Below are 20,085 nucleotides of genomic sequence, written 5' to 3'. Positions count from 1 at the left end.
CAAAAGGGTTTAAAAAAGATACACCGAACCCTTACTCACTCACTTCTCAAATACTCTATTTGGGTGCAGCACTGAGACTTATTTGTTCATCTATCAGCATTGAGCAGTCATTGGCTTGTGACACTTTTCCAATGAGGATGTTACAAGGAATGGAGAGCTTGAGTGATAGAGGAGAGGCTCATTAGAATGGGACTTTTACCATTAGAGCATAGGAGGTTAAGGGATGACTGCATAGAGGTTTATAAAATCATAAGGTGAATGGCAGGTGTCTTTTCCCTAGGGTAAGTGATTTCAAGACTAGGGGGTACACCTTTAAAGGGAGGAGAAAGATTTATAAAAGACACGAGGGGCAGTTTTTCTTCTTTTTTAAAACACAGAGGATTGTTCATGTGTGGAATGAACTTCCAGAAGTAGTAGTGGATGTAGGTACAGTTAAAACATTTAAAAAGATATTTGGATAAGTACATGAATAAGAAATGTTTGGAGGGATATGGGCCAAGCACAGGGATGAGGGACTAGTTTAATTTGGGAATAGGGTAGGCACAGACTGGTTGGACTAAAAAAGATTTGTTTCCCTGCTCTATGACTCTACGTCTATGACCATAAGTCCAAGGCAAGTTCAAGGAATTTTTGGTTTAGTGTTTTACAGTTTCCAGACTGAGTGACAAGTTCAGCCATGTCATAGCAGGATCACTGTTCCCATTTTTGTCTTTGTTTTAGACATTAGTGAATGGTGATTCAGCATTGTAAACTTATACTTCCTCTGGACAGTTTGCTTTAAACACTTGTCCCATTTATTTCTCTTTTGGTGGTGCACCATCATCCCTTCCACATTAACACAGATCTTCCAATTTGTTCTTCTCTCCCTTCAACACCACCCCATCACAGCTACCTTGTTTATGAACCATACATCTCTAAACACTCCTAGTTCTGATGAGAAATGTGTTCCTGGATCTATCAGCACTTATGACTTCTGCAATGTTTGGTAGCAGGGCAGGGCATTCACCTGTCATGTGGGAGCCCTGAATTGACAGAGTTGATGTTAATACTCCTAAACAGTGGATAAAGTTAGTTCAAGTGTCACAATCAGTGTTTAAGAAAAAATACCCACTCTTAAAAAAGGGCTTAAATGGTCAGTCACAGTTTAAAAAAAAGAACCGCGTGCTGGATTATTTTGATAAATAATCAATGTAGTCTTGTTTAAAAAAATAACACTACCATCTGATTATGCAGTTTCAAGAGAAGGTTTTGTTAACATTTCCTTTGAGGCAATTATTCTGTAGTAATGAATGCCTGGCTGAGTTTCAAACCATAAGGCACTGAGCTCATGGTTTTATTTATAGTTAAATGAACATGCTAAAGAATTAGGTGTCTTTGCTGTGGGGTAAGAATAGAAGTTTATTTTGAAGAGGGATAAATCAGAAGCAAATTTTAAAGCTTAGAATGGACTTCCTGAACCCAGTTTTTCACTATCAAATGCATGAGTGCGACAATATATTAGGATCGTTAGAAATGTTTTTCTATTTCCACATGGCTCATAAGGTCACTACTTGGTGAGTGACTAAGGAGACAACACAGAGAAGGTTATATAGGGACCAAATGATGTGGCTGAAGAGCCGAGAGGGGGCCTAATGAAATCTAAAGCAATTAATGAAATCCCAGTGAATCAAGACAGGCATTCTAACCAGCCATTTCACCAGTTCATGCAGCTACTCAGAATCTGCTTCCTTGATTGGTGTGGGATGTCCCACATTGGAGTTTTATGGGCCCACTTATACCCAAAACTGGTAGATCTGCGGCACATTTCCTGCATGCGCAATTTTTAATCCAGATTCCCCAGTGTCCTTGTTACTTTGTTTTTGTTTTAAAGCATTCATGTTGATTTGTGTTGTTATGAAAAGACATAAATACAAAGTGAAATGTTATAACTTTATTATTAGGGAAAGAAATCAAGCAATAAATGCAAAATCTTGGAATAAATTTCTGCAAATATGCTAGCTATCAAATAATTAGCAGGGGCATCTTAACTGCTTAATCATGGGATAAATATTGCACAAGGGAATTTTTCTTTTTTAATTAACTGGTATTGTAATTTATAGGAATTGCTTTAGCTTTGTTAGTTGGACAGCTGCTTTACAATGCATATTGTATTCAAATCCCACACCAGCTGAGGTCACCATGAAGGATTCTCCTTTTCAAATTCTTCCCTCACGTGAGGCATGATCACCCTTAGGTTAAACCACCATCAGTCATCTCTGTCTCCAATGAAAGAGCAGTCTTATGGTCTCTAAGATTATAGTGACTTCACCTTTATTGTAATTTATAGAAAGTACAAACGTACAGCACCTCTAATAAAGTCAGTAACACACCGTATCATGACAAGGCCAAAGGATTTACTTTTAAAAACAACTTCCATAAGTTCAGGATGCATTACAGTGCAGTAATGCACATTTTCAAAAATGTTTCAACAACTGCTGCAGACATCTACCTTTTAATATGTGGAATGATGGATCGCCAATGCAGATTAAAATGCTATTTGCATAATGAAGACATAAAACTGAAAATATTTTAGCAATAGTCTTACTCAAAAGAATATTAGAGAAATCTGAAGTACAAAATAGATTTGCAACACTGGTGCTGTATGAAATGTTGTGAAGATTGCATGTAATGGACACCATATAAAGAAAACTGTACAATGAAAGTGACTCATTAAATCAGACCTGAAACAACAGAAGGCAGATGGGATTTGCAAAACAAGGGGAGAAGGTTCTTTACACCAGCATAATATCAATCACTTTTCAGAAAAAGTGCTTTTGAATGCATTAAATATATGATCTATGAATAGGAATTTGAAAGCAAGAAGAACATTCTGTTCAAAAAGTATTCAATTAAGCTACATTAACGCCCCAACAATTACTGGGTTAAAATTATCATCTGTCCTTTGATTAACAGTTATTACACAATTAATTTGCTGCCTAGTTTTAAACTACACAAGTCGACTCATGAACATTGTATTTTTTAGCATGTACTGGTCAAATATTGGACGCAAACACACACACACTACTTTGCTGCACATATTATTCAGCCCATTATCTGCTGCGCTAGTGAACTGCAAATGAAGAGAACTTACTGCACCATTTTAGATGAACTACCTTCTAGATAAAATGTGGCATTACAAATGAAAAAGATAGGCATAGGCTTTGCTGCTACTTACAAAGCTTAATAGTAATGGATTTGCTATTTTTCTCTTTAGGAGAAAGTGAGGACTGCAGATGCTGGAGATCAGAGCTGAAAATGTGTTGCTGGAAAAGCGCAGCAGGTCAGGCAGCATCCAAGGAGCAGGAGAATCGACGTTTCGGGCAAGGGCTCATGCCCGAAACATTGATTCTCCTGCTCCTTGGATGCTGCCTGACTTGCTGCGCTTTTCCAGCAATACATTTTCAGCTATTTTTCTCTTTAGTCCAGCAAGCAGCTACAAACCTGGATGGAACTTTAGTTTGCAAATTATCAGAATAGAAAAGCAAAATAAACAATGCATTATCAACCACACATTAGTCTTTACAGGTCAGGCAAAGGACAACAACTGCTTACAAACTGTACTGTTACATATTTTACCAGCATAAATTGTATTTGATCATCAAAACTCAAAAGCATTTAGCTAGAATAAACAGGTCAGGTAATTAAGAACCATTTGCTTTCCCACTGATTGGAAAGAATTTCCACTCCCCCAACTCCTACAGAATAGTTATACTCCTGTATTAACAAGATGGTAGCATTCATGGCTTGTAGAGTTCTCAACTGAACATGATCAATATTGCTTCTTTAACTAGATATCAAGAGCAAAGCTTTAGAAATATGATAGAGAATCCTTTTCATCTCCATCTACTCAGCCTTCCACCTTCCAATAAAAGCAGCTTTTACATTCAGAAACTGACAATCTGGCTGGAGCCAAAGAAAATGCACAGAGGATAGAGTGTGTAATTCTCCAGAGACCCTCTCAAGCAACTAACACAGAGCTTTAATTGGGCAACATCCAACTGGGCATTTATTATACAAATGTCAATCTCTTCTTTCTATTGAAGTTAATGATGCAAACAACAGATCAGGCAACCAAATTATATCACCTAAAGAAAACCTCATCAACTCTCTGGTCCCATACAACTAATTCATAGAATTTGTATTTATATAAATCTATCCACACCCAACACCTTGGGAAACTTTGCATGATTAATTACCTTTTGAACTGGCATCAACAGGCATTGTTATAAATTGAGCAGATTTGCTGAAATACACCCAGGTAAACTTCTGCTCTATTACATTTCCTTAGTACTTTTCAAAACATTTCTCACCTATTACTGTTGTGAAAAATAACTTCCTGTATCATTCTAGAGCTGCAAAAATTATTCATCCCTCAAAGTATGTCTAAAATTGGTTTTGACACTCATTCCACTGACCAGATAATTTCTCAATAAGAAGAGTCCAATCAGTTGAAAATGACTGCATTGCTACAGACACCCTCCCCTCCTTCCCTGAACATATTCTTTCTTGAAACAATGCACTTTGTCTTCAGACCAATGACAGGCCAGTCTGTTGGCTACAAGATAAAGAAAGTATGCATTTTCTTTCAGAGTTTACTTAAATTACAGAAGCTAGAGTCAGCAACAATAAAGTTTTGAAATCAGAAACTTGAGATTACTGAGACAACAGACATAGACCATGAATAATGCAGCCAGCATAAACCAAGTTATCTACCAACGACCTTGAATAAAGCTGCCCAAAGATCTAGTGGTCTCTGTGGTTTGGTTTTCCTTTTTCCTAACAGTGGTTTAAAGCATGCTACTAAAGTAAAAAGTGTTAATCTAGACCCTAGTCAAAATGACAGAAACCAAACATCTTTCTTTGCATAGATTTATTATAATAGTTTCAATCTCAGACCTCCTTCCATACACAGCCTCTTGTGTCCCCCTTGTATCTATATAGATAATTAATCAATTAACCCCAATGACCTTCTTAACTACATGTTATTTAGACAAAGGAATCTCTTATGATGCAGCAACAGTTTTGTCAGTAAGCAGTCAATCACAATGAAGCATTCACACACAGCAAGTGGGTTTTTTTTTACATTTTGACGATTAATAGTTTAAGATAGAAACAAAAGAAAGAAATTTGACATTCAAATAAGATTAGGTTGTCAAGGCCAGCGCAATTATTGAGCAGCAATTACAAAGTTACAATGTCGTTTAAAATCACAGTTTCATCTCATTAAATGAAGCAATCTATTCAAGGGTTTTTACAGTGAAGCTAAGCATACAGTGGAGTCTCTCAAATTCCATTGATTTTCATCAATTGTGGGGAAACTCAAAACTCTCTGTAGAAGCACAGAATCATGAACACTAACATCTGGAATCCTGTATTATTCTGTGCATACACATAATTCAGAATTTTGCTGAGAATTTCAATGAAGTGACGATGGCAAATGTTTTGAAAAGTACTAAGGAAATGTAATAGAGCAGAAGTTTACCTGGGTGTATTTCAGCTTCTACTACCATTATGTTCAAAAAACCCAGATCATATTAATTTTCAGAAATGCACAGACTGCAATGTCTACGCTGCTGTTTTACATCAAATTACTGGTTTTGTAATACAAACTTCTTGGGAAAGACAATGACTTTGTTCTACTTTGCTATAATAATAATTCTGAGATCCAGGTAATGTTCTGGGGAACCAGGCTCAAATCTCGCCATGACGGATGGTGGAAACTGAGATCAATAAAAGTCTGGAACAAAATCTAGGATGAAACTGTCATTGGAAACATCTGTCTGATTTGCTAATGTCCTTTTTGAAGGAAATTACTGTCTTTGTCTAGTCTGGCCTCTACGTGACTCAAAATTCACAGTGACTCTTAGCTGGCCCTTGGCCATTTAGAGATACAAAATAAATGCTGACCTAACCAGCAGTGCCCACATACAGAATCATAATCATAGGGGTTTACAGCATGGAAACAGGCATTTTGCCCAAACTTGTCCATGCCACCATGTTTTCCAATTAATCTAGTTCCTGCATTTGATCCATATCCCTCAACCTACCTGACGAAATGTTTCTTAAATCACAACATTGTACTCGTCTCCACCACTACCTCTGGTAGCCATTCCAGATACTCACCACTGTGTGAATGAAAAGATTGCCCAAGCAGAACCTTTTGTATCTCTCCCCACTCACCTTCAATCTATGCCCTCTAGTTTTAGACTCCCAAACCATGGGGAAAAGCTGTTTGCTATCTACCTTAACATATGCTCTTCATGATTTTATGGACCTCTAGAAGGTCACCGCTCAATCTCCCACACTCCAGGGTAAAAAGTCCCAGCCTATCCAATCTCTCCTTATAACTTAAACCTTCCATTCCAGGTAGCAAATCTCTTCGTGCTCTTTCTGCCCTGTGAATGAATTATTAATAAAAGCAAAAATGTGAAAATACAGTTTTTCTAAAAACTTACATTACCAAATGTTCATAGGCTAACTTGATTTAGAAACAATGAAAGTTTTCATCTGCAGCTGAACCAGTAAGCTCAAAATAAAAAGGACCTATAAGGTTTTTCCATCAGGAGTGCAACTAGTGCTGAAAAAGGAAATACTAAAACCTGCTGTAGTGCTCATACAGCATTAAAAATCATATCCACCTAAGCAAGAATTCAATCAGCAATAGCTCTTAAAACCAATAGTCCCTTGTGATTTTTCTTGATTAGAAGAAATAAATTACATCAATTAAAGAACACCTTTACATTTAAAAATAATAAATCACAGGAATGTTATAAACTAAACTTTATACCAAACAACACAATGAAATGTCTGGGGAGATAACCAAAATGTTTGATCAAAGAAGTAGATCTTATAAGTCTAAAGGTTTATTTGGAAGCACTAGCTTTCAGAGTGCTGCTCCTTTATCAGGTGGTTGTGGAGTGTAAGATCATAGGACACACTTATGTCCTACAATCTTATAGTCCACAACCACCTGATGAAGGAGCAGCGCTCCGAAAGCTAGTGCATCCAATTAAACCTGTTGGACTATAATCTGGTGTTGTGTGATTTTTAACTTTGTACATCTCAGTCAAACACCGGTACCTACAAATCAATCAGTCTTAGAAGGAGTGTCTTAAAAAGAGGTAGAGAGTTTCAAAATGATAATTTCAAAGCTGAGAGCCAAGACAGCAGAAATTACAACCATCGACAGGGGTACAAACTGAAATCAGGAATCAAGCTCACTGTTTGAGCACTGGCTCAGCACTCATATGTCCATGTGATGAGGGTATTGGATTCAAGTCATATGCTAAATCCTGAGTGCAAAAATCAATTATTTATTTTTTTTAAATCAACCTGTTACAATATATAAAAACCGTAAAAAGTGCAAATCAATAGCAAAAACAGAAATTGCTGGGAAAGCTCAGCAGGTCTGGCAGCATCTGTGGAGAGAAATCAGAGTTAACATTTTGGGTTTTGAGCAAGTGTCACTGGATCTGAAACATTAACTCTGATTTCGCTCCACAGATGCTGCCAGATCTGTTGAACTTTTCCAGCACTTTCTGTTTTTGTTATATGTCTTGGAGTAAATAGGAATTGAATCTCACCTTCTGGTCCAAAGACACTACCATTGATACTATCACGCACTACAAGAACCCTTAGAACGGAGCTCTTTTTTCATGGAACACCTACAAAATCATCTGTTTCACAAATTAAATCATTTAGCGTGACTACGGTTAGGGGCTGTCTACAACAACCAAAAACTAGAGAGGATAGAAATAGAGTGAGGGGACTTTTGTTTTTTGCAATGAACATATCCATCACAACTCTAATGACCACACATTCCGAAATGAGATGCTAACAGGAGTGATCATAGGTGATCTGCTGGAAGAGTTCATGATGGTTAACAGGTGGAGGAGGAAATTAGATGGGATGGAAAGAGGTAAGATTAGATCCAAACAAGCACATTGATCATCCTGTGCAATGAGAAACTAAAATAGGGCAAGCTGGAGTTGCAATTTCTAAGGAGGGAGCATCAATGGCTCCTTCAGAAGATGCCAAGAGATGCAGAGGGATCCATATGCTTGGCTCTCTCATCTATGAAGATGACAGAAGTGTAAGACGAACAAGAAGTACAGCAATATTGGTTAGGCAGCCAAAAAATTAAAGGAACCATAATGTCTAAAGGGGAGTCCCAAAGGGTTAAGAAGTGAAAAATCGATTCAAACGTGAAAAAATAGGGGAAATAGAAATGATTAACTCTCTCCTACAAAGTAAAATTATGGGCATTCAGATGACAGGTTCCAAAAGGCAGTGAGGGGAGATTAATATCTGGGTGAAAGTGGTACACTTTAAGTGTTTAGAGCTTTTATATTTAAATAAAAGCTCCATAAATCTAAAGTGTCTGAAAATAATGTGAAACTGTTGGTGGTCAGCTTAAAAAGTGCCTGTATATTGATATATTTTTCACAGTACATCCCTCCCAGTCGCTCAAAAGCAACAGATCATTGTCGACAACAATATGAAAGTAAGGTGTGCTGTTATGAGTTAATGAAAAAATAAACTTAAATGGCCTTTACCAAACCAGCTGTGATTTGAAAAAGGTACAATCATAATGAAACTTTATTACAATAACAAGGTTAAAATGGTCAATTAAAGCAGATCAGGGCACTATAAATTCAGCTTGAGGCAAGAGAGAGGAGGAGTGTAGAAGAGGGAGATATTGGAAGAACCCGAGACTTTGAAGAAAACAGAAATAGAAGAGATATTGTGCCAGGTGTAGCTCAGTTGATGGCATTCTTGCCTCTCTATCAAGGTTCCACATTTAAATCCCCACTCAAGTTTTGGGTAAACACCAAGGCTGACAAAGAAGTACAATATGGAGGGAGTAACGCACAATAGAACTCATGACACCATTTTAAAAAAGAAAAGCAGGGGAGTTATCCTCAATGTCCTGGCCAATCTCTCAATTAACATCATGAGAGAAAAAAAAACTTTAGTTGGTCACTACTGTTGTTTGTGTTGAATGCAAATTAGTTACTGGGTTCTGATATTTCAACGCGGTTTATTCCTGATGAAGGGCTATTGCCTGAAACGTCGATTTCGCTGCTCCTTGAATGCTGCCTGAACTGCTGTGCTCTTCCAGCACCACTAATCCAGAATCTGATATTTCAACGCTGAATACACACCAAGAAATACTCAATTGGCTGTAAAGCATTTCAAGACATCCAATGATCATGAGAAGTACCACGTAAACACAAATCTTGAACTACGTTTCTCTCCCTTAAAAGGTCAAGGATATAAAAAAGGAACATTGCAAGTTTTCAGTGTATTAGCCCAGGTCCAATTTTTCAAAACTTGAAAAGGATCAGATTCTTAATTATATATTTTGACAGGGGAAAATGGCATCCTTTACTCACTTCCATTTGCATTTTAAAAAAAACTCCTACTCAATAAAATTATAAAGACTCTGATGACAAGTTCTGCAAGGCAGCATGAAGAGATTAATGCCTTAGCAGCAGTAAGGGCAGGCGATGCCCTAGTGGTGTTATTGCTGGACTGTTAATGCAGAGACACAGATAATGTTCTGCCCAGTGGGTTCAAATCCTACCACAGCAGAAGGTGGAATTTGAGTTCAATAAACACCTGGAATTATTAATGATGACCATGAATCCATTGTTGAGGAAAAAACCATCTGGTTCACTAATGTTCTTTAGGAAAGGAAACTGCCATCCTTACCTGGTCTGGCCTACATGTGACTCCCCACCAGCAGTGTGGTAGTCTCTTAACTGCCCTCAATTGCCTGAAAATACAATCACCTCAGCATTCAATCCCTCTGGGCAAATAATGCTGCCATCATCTCATCTCATGAATGAATTTTAAAAAAGGCAACAAGTTGCTTATGGTAATTTTGAGGTTTTTTTTAAAGATACCATACATCTAAAACATCTCTTAAGAATGTGAAATTGTCTGTGGTCATACATAAAAATATGCCTTTTAAATTTATCTATTATTTAAAAAAAAACCCATCTTATATCCTCACACGAAAGGGAAAGGATCATTGTAGACAACAGATGCCAATTGTTTGACAATGACAACTTTTGGCATCTATAAAAAGGAGTTTATAGGGTCCTTTCATGCAACTATATATCCCCCTTGATTGGGTAGCACTAACACAAATGATTTATAATAGATTCAATATAGCCTGCAACAAACACAATTCGAAGAATCAGCCAGCTTTGCTCTTTGGTAATAGGTTCTTCTAAAACATGGCTGCTGAAAATTTTGAAAATCAATATACCATGTCAAAAGAGTTACAAAAGGCTTGTAACAGATTTACTAAGCAAGCCACATGGTGCAATCTACACTTCAAGCTCCAATATAAAAATTTGCAAGAGAATGCTTTTAGACAAGCAGACAATTTATTACATTTGCTTGTCAGACACAAATGTAAATGTGCGTACACATGGGAGCACTTGTATTCATGTAGCCAAAATCAATCCTGATAAATAATGATTGACAACCTCTTTAATCTTGCTCACTTGCCCTCCGTGTTTAATTTTACTCCCCAGAGTAACTGTCTGAACCCATTTCATATACTCTTCAAAGACAACACATTGATATTTATGGCACATTGGGACAGATGAATAAGTCATATTATATGCACGAGTTCATGTTTCCTCCAAGGTATACAAATGAGAAAGTGATGCAACTAATTTTAAAAGTATTAATTAATATTAGCGGAGCATGGAATAAATGTAAGCCAACCAACAGGTAAATGCAGGTCAGAGATTTACTGCCCACTGCTGGAGAATGCCACCTCAGTGTTCTAAACCTGGCATGTCAATCAAGCAATAAATTATTATTTCTTTACTTCAGAATTATTTGATTGATGAAAGTGATCTATAACAATATTCATATTAATCATATTTCTGCTGCAATCACATGGAATGTCTCTGCCTTTAAACTAAATTAAAAGGGACATATATCTTTTCATATTAAAAAAGACTCAAGCTACAGAGGACACACAAGTAGATTACCATACTGTAGAGAGCATCATTGTATACAGAATAACAAATTATTGAAGGAACTTCAAGGTTGTAACATAATTAAAGAGATCTGATTACATTATAAAACTCTGACAGCACAGGTTATGTGGTTTATGAATGTATTGAAATCTCAAAATTGAATTAGAGTCTTTAACACTCTCTCTTTATTCCTCGTTCTGTACTGCATTATTTAAAGCATATGCAATTTGCCTTTTTGTAATCAGTTAAATGAAATCATTAAAATGCTACTGTAGTAAAACCTTACCTGACAATGAGAGTTACACAAAATGCCTCAGTCTTTAGCAGTTTCTACAAGGGAAATTTCACTTTAATACAGACAGGATGGATATCAGTTACACTGGAAAGATTTAGGGGGCCATGGATCCAAATCATTCCAACAGGTAAGTGGACAATTTAGGTTATCCTTAGAATATTTCAGCAGCTTTAGAAACTCAAGACCAAAGTATTCCTGAGATAGCAGGCAGGCATAAAATCTCAGAAATTGTTTTTTTTTTATCCAGCAAGAAGTTAACTTGCATCATTTCATTCCTGTTTTATGAGATTTTTGGCAAAGTGGGATAAGTCCATTGCTTAACAACTTAATTAGGTACTAACATCTAGGTACTCATGACAAGATTAGTTCAACTGAGGATGCTTCATGAATTCAAGGCATAAGGATGAATTGGGGAGAATTGTAGGGCTGGTGCTGGCACTGAAATTCAGATAAATGGCTCGGTCTTCATATCCTATGGAACTGAGCCATAGTCTCCCCTTGTGGCTCGCATATTCATCAATATTTCCCATCAGGAGGCAGATTAGACACTGATAATGATTTCAAAATATCTCTATTTGAATTATTATTAGAACTCTGCATTAACTTTTCATTAATTTTAGGATTTTTTTAAAGTCCCTGCTGGTGCCCAATAGATCGATTGTGTTTCCAAAGAGGATTGGACCAACAGGAGAAGTTACTCTTAAGTTTAACTGGAAATTGGATATGAACAAGAATGCCCAGTCATGTATCAGTTACAATGAGTGTTCAGCTTTGCCATTCCAATTAAATAGTAGCGCAAATGATGCACTACAACTTGGTGTTATCACTCTCTGATGAAAACAGCATTCTCTCCCTACATCCAAAGTGCTGGATGGTTTCTTTCAAATTAGATTAGATTAGATTAGAATACTTACAGTGTAGAAACAGGCCCTTCGGCCCAAGAAGTCCACACTGAGCAACCCACCCAGACCCATTCCCCTACATTTACCCCTTCACTGTGCCACCGTGCCACCCACAATGCCATACTTACAGAAGATGTTACAGCAGCAGTAGACTCTTTTGCAGACTGGTACAAGAAAATAGATTTGGCAACTTACAAGTTTTTTTATGAACAAACCAACAAATCTGATAAATATATTCAAAATCTCCACACACTTTCCATCTCTATCATTTCTTTAAGCAAAAATGTAAAAGAGGTTGAAAAGTCAAAGTTTGAAGTTGGCTGTGAAGTTTCTTTAAACCATTCCTTGGACACTACTAGAGCAATATCGTGTAAGTCAGCAAGCTGAGTATTTCAGATTATTACTGGTGGCAGGAGAGCTGTGATCAGTTCTCTTGGAGATCATTCTGTTTGCACTCATTATCCCAGACAATTTACAGGATTCTAAAACCAGGGTTTTAAAAAGTAACAGCCAGTAAGAATGAAATTAGACATGCAAACTATGCTTTAATGCCATATTTTATTTACATCTTATTGATTAACAAATAAAAGTATATATTGCTCAAACTTAATAAGGTTAAGTCTTGTGGTATGAGTAGTCTGAAACAGAATAGGCTACATTCTCATAGTCAGAAGACAGCTTTTATTATTAGCATTTCATGGTGTCCAGTTACTAATGAAATGAGTGTTAGAGCTTTTGCGCCTTACCTTTCTCAATGATCTAGGTGAGCATGTCTTGGACATGTCCACAGCCATCTGAATCATAAAATAAAACTTTATATGCATAGAACTTAGATGAAACAAAACAGATCAAAAATAGATTTAAATGAACAGATATACTGGGTGAACTGGGAGGCCGATTAAAGAATCTACCTTTATCTGGCAAATGTATTTTAAATAGATAACTGTTATGTTGGACACATGGGTAGCAGTAGTTCCAAGCATGTACACATTATGACGACTCTCACGTTCTGGGATATAGCGGTGGAAGGTGGAGTGGTTATTTATTAGTTCATAAAACAGTAAAAGCTTCATTAGGAGGATGACAAATTCACTAAATGAACATACAGACTAATTAGATACAATGGTAGGCTTAGCAAACAAGAACATTTTAGTGTTTCACACACTATTTGGTTAACCTTTTTAACATAGTGAAGGATTTATATTTAGTAGATATGGATAGACAAATTGAGCAAATAAATTAGGGAGATTGGGAGACAAAGTGTTAACTTAGCATAGAAATTTTATGTTAGATATTGACCTAAAACAAGATACTGGCATGTGTATAAAGTGTAGATTCACGGCTAAAAATCAAAAAGAAGAAGCAAGAGTCCTTAGGTATGATCAATAATGCGACAAGCAGAAAATAAGTGAGTATTAGAAAGATGCATGTCAAGCACTTGTCACCATGGTCCTCCCTTTTGTTTTCCTAAATTGGCCAAAGCTTTTTTATTTTTATTTTTTGCCTCTTTCTGGGCTGTGAAAGTTAGTGGAATGAGATAGATGTTGGAAAGAAGATCGGGCTGAATTTGAGCATTAATGGTGTTTGTCAGACCTTTCCATTACACTCTTAGATAGTTTTCTCGGACCGAGTGGTCTTTGTCTAGCCTTCACTTCATAAAATGAAATCTCCTGCAAGACTTTTAAGTTGCAAAGATCAGCTAGCTGGCAATAAATATGTAGTGAATGTAATTTATTTGCAACTTTAAACTTTATATTAATTATGAGTCTAATCAAAAAAATGCACCAGGCATAATTTGGAAAATAAAACTTCTGTTTGGGCCAATGATCTTGACATCTAAAGGTAATTGAACATAATTGGACTCAGATTTATACTATTTTTATCTTAATGACCTCATTTTCAGAAAATCCAGTCAGTTTAGAACACTTCAGAAGCTAAATATTTTTACTGGATTCTTGGCAGTACCAATAAGAGCATTAGCATTGCAAGCTATTCTTAATACTTAATTGTCCTTGGTCAGTGCAATAAATGCAATCATACATCTCAAGCAATAGTGAAAGAAATTTTGTAAAGGTCAAATATTAGGGAAAATCTGAGCTGGGAAAATCTCATGTTCCTTAAGTAATTGGGTACAAATCCCAGAATCATAGGATCACAGTACAGAAGACACCCTTGGGCCCATCAAGTCTGTACAACCAAAAATATACTATCATTTACACTAGTCCCACCTGTCCCCCAAGTGGCTGTGTATTGAATGCCTCAACACTTCAAATGCTCATCCAAGTTTGGTTATAAGGCTTCCTGCCTCAACCCCCCTCCCCTCCCCCAAGGAAGTTCATTCCTTTGTTACTTATTCTTTTATTCACACTCACAGATCTTTTAGCATTCAGATGCACAACCTGTGAAACAGCCTCGTTTACACAACAGAGTTTATACTAGAAGGCAATTTCAAAAACAGAAAGTAGAAATAGCTACTAGCAGTGACAGTGATAAAATGCTGCCATTGCCAGCCAGCCTCCCACTCCATCCCATTCACTTCCACTGCAGTTTTATTGCGCTCCTCTTGTTCAGACGTTTCTCCTCGCCTACCTACAGTCAATTCACAATAAAAAAAACTTAATTGAGCAACCGCCATTGCAATTGAACAAATGAATGAGAGCGTATTGAAACACTCTGGCTGGTTTTCAGAAAAAGTGCAGTTAGAAGGTTAAAATAAACTGGCTTAGTAGCTCAAATCGCAAAAGATAAATACCATCTCAATGATTATTACTGTTTATTCTTTTAATTAGACCACATGCACCGGTCAATTATAAAAAAAAGTATGTATAACATGGAGGAAATGCTGTATAATTGCTCAAATAAAGTTATATAAGGGATATGATTTTTGGTTGAGAAATGTTTTGGCAGCAAATGGGTTTCACAACCGAGACTCTGGGATCTAGTCCGAATACAGACACAAAACACTTCCCGAAGATCCGCTAACAGCAATCAACATTTTCAGTTCCACTTGTTCAAGGACAGAGGATATTTGTAACACGATCCAAAAACGACCTGAATAGAGCATGACCTAGAGTTAAATCGTTCGAAAGGATAGTGATCAGGAAATGGAAATCAAGCCACGTAGTTTAATTGGGTGTCCAATCATGGTAACTTCACCTTTACCAGTTTTGAGGACTTGACCTTCCCATTGACCAGTTATTTGAGAGGGTTACAAATGATCAACGATAGCTATTTAGGAACGCCACCACTAGTGAATCACTTGTATTTAACCGGTAATTATGGAAAGCTGCCCCGCGCTTAAGTTAACCGGGGGAATACTTAATCAGGTTCAGTTAAGGCAATAGTTCTGGTTCAGGAGTGACATTCAAACCAAAACCTCACCGACACAAACGTAGCACGAGCACTTTAAAAACGACTGCTACGGTTCACTTACTTTCCTAAATTTTGATTATGCTCAGGGACTGTTTGTGAGCACGTGATATTTGGCCGGCCTACAAAGTCGCTGTGACAAGGTTTGAGTCGAACAGAGAGAATGAATGGATAAGCTGATTTCCACAGAGGAGGGCGCACTACCAACCATGAAGTTGGAGCACAATCTGCCGACGAGAGCGAACCACGTCGATTACAGGCACACTAGTGTCTGTATCTCAAAATACAACGCATGTTAAACTTAACATCCATTATTTTATGAACATTGGTTTACTTGAAGGCGAGGGCGTACTGTTTACTTTTAGCGTCACTGCAAACTAAATTGTCTCACATTACTTGATTTTTGTCGATGTTTCTCACGATTTTAAAGGGGTTACTGTGCATTTTGGTGGTAACTACACAAAATTCCTCGTAGCTGGAAAAATAAAACTTGAACTCAGTACGAGTGTTAAATGTTGTACCGACCACAAATTATCAGTAATCCTGACAGTACGTGACAAGTGAAGATTAATTCACACACTAATTAACAATTCATCATTGGACCTATTGTCTGATGTCAGTTAGCTTAATCAGATTGATTCTGGATTAGTGGTGCTGGAAGAGCACAGCAGTTCAGGCAGCATGCTCCTCGGATACTGCCTGAACTGCTGTGCTCTTCCAGAACCACTAATCCCGAATCTGGTTTCCAGCATCTGCAGTCATTGTTTTTACTTAATCAGATTGATGAAAAAGGGATAAAGGCTTAGAAATACTTGATTGGAAATTCTTCAGAACTTGTTTGTAGATTATTTGTCTCACTCGTTACATAAACAATTACGTACACCGTCAAGCATTTTAAAACAGACCCGCGCGACAATTTAACAAAAGCTGAACAATTAAACCCAGAAAGAATACTGAGTTTACTGCACGCATTCATTGTTCAATTTTCAACACAATGTTACGATTAACCCTTCCACCGATGCTCCCTGCACAATGTAAGCGCCTCCGGAGCTCACTAATTAACAACCAGTCATTCAGCAAATGATATCGCCATTCGGACTTTCGACTGCGTTATACCGACATGTGCAACCAGAAGCGAATAACATACCAGCGTTTAGAGGGGGTCAGGGAGGAAATACTGCCGTAATAAGTATTCAGATACTGTGAATCCCATTGAGCCGAACGACCGAAGCCAGTCCTAACTGACTTTAAATACAATATTTATTTTCTCAGCCAACCCTACCGCCAAAGTCTTACCTTGACCGTAGACTGTCATCAGACAAGCTAGAAGTAAACATAGCGTGCTCATTTTTAACCGATACGGGGAGAAACCCTTCTTATTCATTCCAGAGGTTGCCAGCTCACATCGGAAAGGGTATCTCTCTCTGTTCTCTCCCAACCAACTACTTTCCGAGTCAATTCAGAGGGGCTCTCCGCGACAGGGAGAGGATTCGCCGCTCTGTGTCTGACCTGCCGGAGCACAAGTGGGGTGGGGGGAGCTGGCCCGAACCTTGAGGTTTATAGTTGTGTGAGCGAGTGCCGCGATTCCCGGCTGCCGTCAGCACCACGGACAGCTCCTACCGCGGGAGCCGACCACGTGCAACGTGACGTTCTGCTGCCGCTGAAAGTAACCCGCTCGATTGCAGGCTCTTCAAGTTAGACAGCACAGGGATCCATCCTGCCAGCAAGTGCATACTCGCCTCTCCGTCTTCTCATCTACAGTATATTTTTCCAACACGTCTCTCCCTTTATTGGCTGCATTTAACTTCATTTTCCAGAGTATTGCAACCCCGGGGTTCCGATTTGGAAGTACTCACACACTCGGCAACTCAAATCATTTTTGCAGCACCGAAAACAGCCTATTCGGCCCACCTGATATCAGTCAATATTTATACTCCTCCCCCACCCACCCTTACTTGATCTAACTTTCCACTCACAATCACAAAATACCACGGATGCTGGAAATATTTTATTTAAGACGTAGGGAATACTGAGAAAATTCAGCAGGGCTGGCAGATGCTGCGCAGAGAGAGGGGGTTTGAAGTTAGATAGATGATTGATCAGAAACGTGAACTCATTTTCTGATCTAATCATACAAGTATGCCTCACCTCCTTAATCAGTATGTACAGTTTGCTGTGGGAGATTTGATTATGGGCACTATTCTTTATGGAAACACGTTCACGTTGGAGATAAGCCTGGGAACTGCTGCTCTGGACTATTCATTATTTATCACGACTGTTTGCACTCGAGATCCGTAATAAGTATTCAGATCCGTAGTCCCGGGTTTCTGTGTCATGAGCCATTACTGTATCCCGTGAACCGTATGATCAAAGTTTGAAGTCAGTTACCGAAAAGAATATGTAGCTATTTTTAATCGACCTGTTTGGACAGGCTATGACCTCCAGAGCAAGACCCTCTGGCCTTGAGGGCGGGACACTACCATTGCATTACAAGAACTCTCCATAAGGAAGCTGTAAGTATAGGAGTGTGCAAGGTGCAGAGATGTCATTAGCTCAAGCAAAGATTTGCCCTTTATTAAAAGTCTCACCTCACCACACACCTCAACCCCCAAAACAAAACAGGCTGAGTAACAGAATTTAAATCTGGCTTCGAAAACTGATTTTTTGGCGCCCCGAAACTGAGTATCTCAACAAACTTTGATCTGAGATATGAACGAGTGGAGATGTTCCGGTTCCTAAACTGCATTTCATCATGTTATCCTTACAATGCAACTGGGAACCGCTACCCTTTAGAAAAATGTTTACTTTTATCAGGAATTTGTTACTGTTGAAAGCGAAGAACTAATGACGAACGGCCATTTCCCCACAGAGAGCCTATTTTAGATGCAGTACCTCGTGCAAATAAACGGCTACAGTAAAAATGATGCAGTAAAGAAGGTTTTAAAATATAAATGAAAATGACACGACACTTTTGAATGCAAAATGACAATGCTTTATAAATTACTGTTTAAACGACTCCTGAAAACGAGTACATTAAAATGAAAATGATATTCCAGTGGTCAGATAGTTGTTGCAACAGGGCAGATTGGAATTATACCTCCCAAACTGGATTCCCAGATGCAGCTGACTCAGTATCATAGAATTGTTGAGATGCAGAAGGCTGCCGTTCGGCCCATTGTTTCTGCACTGGCACTTTGAGCATTTTACTTTAGTGCCAATCTCCAGCCTTTTCCCAACAACCCTGGACATTGTTTCTACTGAAGTAATCATCCAATACCCTCCTGAATGCCTCAACTGAACCTTCCAGCAATGCGCTTCCAGGCTGTGCCTTCCAAACCACAACACGTGAAAGTGTTTTTAGTTGCTTGGCATTTGCAAGACATTTTAAAATCTTGCCCTCTAGTTCTCAATCCTTTTATGAGTAGAAACCATTTCTCTCTACCAACTCTCTCCAGACCCCTCAATTTTGAAAACTTCTTTTAGGTCTTCCCTCAGCCTATGCCTCTCCCAAGGAAAACAAACAACCCCAACTTCTCCAATCTTCTCATTCCAGAAGTGCCTTATTCTTGGAACCTCAAATCCTTGCAAACCCATTCACTCTTGTCATTAACAAATCTATGTGGACCCTCCCAATCAGTGCATATCTTTCTATGCGATGATGAACTTATCCCAAATAGCTGTTTTATTGACATTTGCTCACCACCAAAGTTAGACAGACTGGTTTGTAATTTTAGGGCTTATGTTTGGAACCTTCTTTCTAAACAAGGGTGTAATATTTGTAATTTTCCAATGCTCCAGCAACACTGAAATCCAAGGGAAAGTGAAAGATTATTCCAGTGCCTCTGCAGTTTCCACTCTGGTTTCATTCAATACCCTTGGAAAAATCTCATTGGGTCACAGTGCCTTCTTAACTTTGACTTTAGAAATTTACAGTTCCCAAAATCATTAGTCCAACAACCAAACACACAATTTTCCTGTCTGGCACTGAATTTTATTTTCTGTTCTCTTCGTACTGTAGTATCTGGCATCATCCCTGTCCCCCTCTCCTTGTTGTACTGTAGTATCTGGCATCATCCCCTGTCCCCCTCTCCCTGTTGGACTGTCTTATCTGGAGTCCTCGTTTCAATTTCTTCATCTCATGCTGTTTTGCATTGTTTTTGCTCTCTCTCACACATGCTATTTTAACAGGGTCCTTTCTATCTTTCTCCCTTTTAGTGCTGTTTTATACAGTGTTCTCTTTCCTCTCACTGATTTGTCTGTTGTCATTTGTGGCTCTCAAGCGGTTTTATTTGGTGTCCAGTTTCTCATGTTGTTTTGTGTGATGATCACTCTCATACATTTTTATCTGGTGTCCACTCTCCCTCCCTATCATGCTGTTTTATATCATATTCTCCCCTTCTCACACTATTTTATCTGGTTTTTGTTCTCGCTTACATTATTTTAATCCAGTGTCCAGTCTCTTTTTCAAGCGTCCTCT

At 38.1% G+C, this 20,085-nt stretch overlaps 1 protein-coding gene across 3 annotated transcripts in view; it reads right to left on the bottom strand.

Annotated features, from left to right (window-relative positions):
• sez6b (seizure related 6 homolog b) overlaps nt 1-17,428 on the bottom strand; it is a 973,463-nt gene extending 956,035 nt beyond the window's left edge. For 2 of the 3 annotated variants that reach the window (XM_043718461.2, XM_043718459.2), the window contains exon 1: nt 16,905-17,428. In XM_043718461.2, the coding sequence (XP_043574396.2) occupies nt 16,905-16,992 (88 nt within the window). In that variant the 5' untranslated portion in view covers nt 16,993-17,428. The remainder of the gene's footprint in view (nt 1-16,904) is intronic. The other variant, XM_043718460.2, reaches the window with a different exon arrangement.
• Between the last annotated feature and the right edge of the window lie 2,657 nt (nt 17,429-20,085).

The sequence above is a fragment of the Chiloscyllium plagiosum genome, unplaced genomic scaffold, assembly GCF_037043375.1.
Source record: "Chiloscyllium plagiosum isolate Xiang-an unplaced genomic scaffold, Cpla_swu_hap1 HiC_scaffold_31, whole genome shotgun sequence".
Classification (NCBI taxonomy): Eukaryota; Metazoa; Chordata; class Chondrichthyes; order Orectolobiformes; family Hemiscylliidae; genus Chiloscyllium; species Chiloscyllium plagiosum.
The sequence above is the reverse complement of the archived record's forward strand: the minus strand, read 5'-3'. Positions and strand labels throughout refer to the sequence as shown.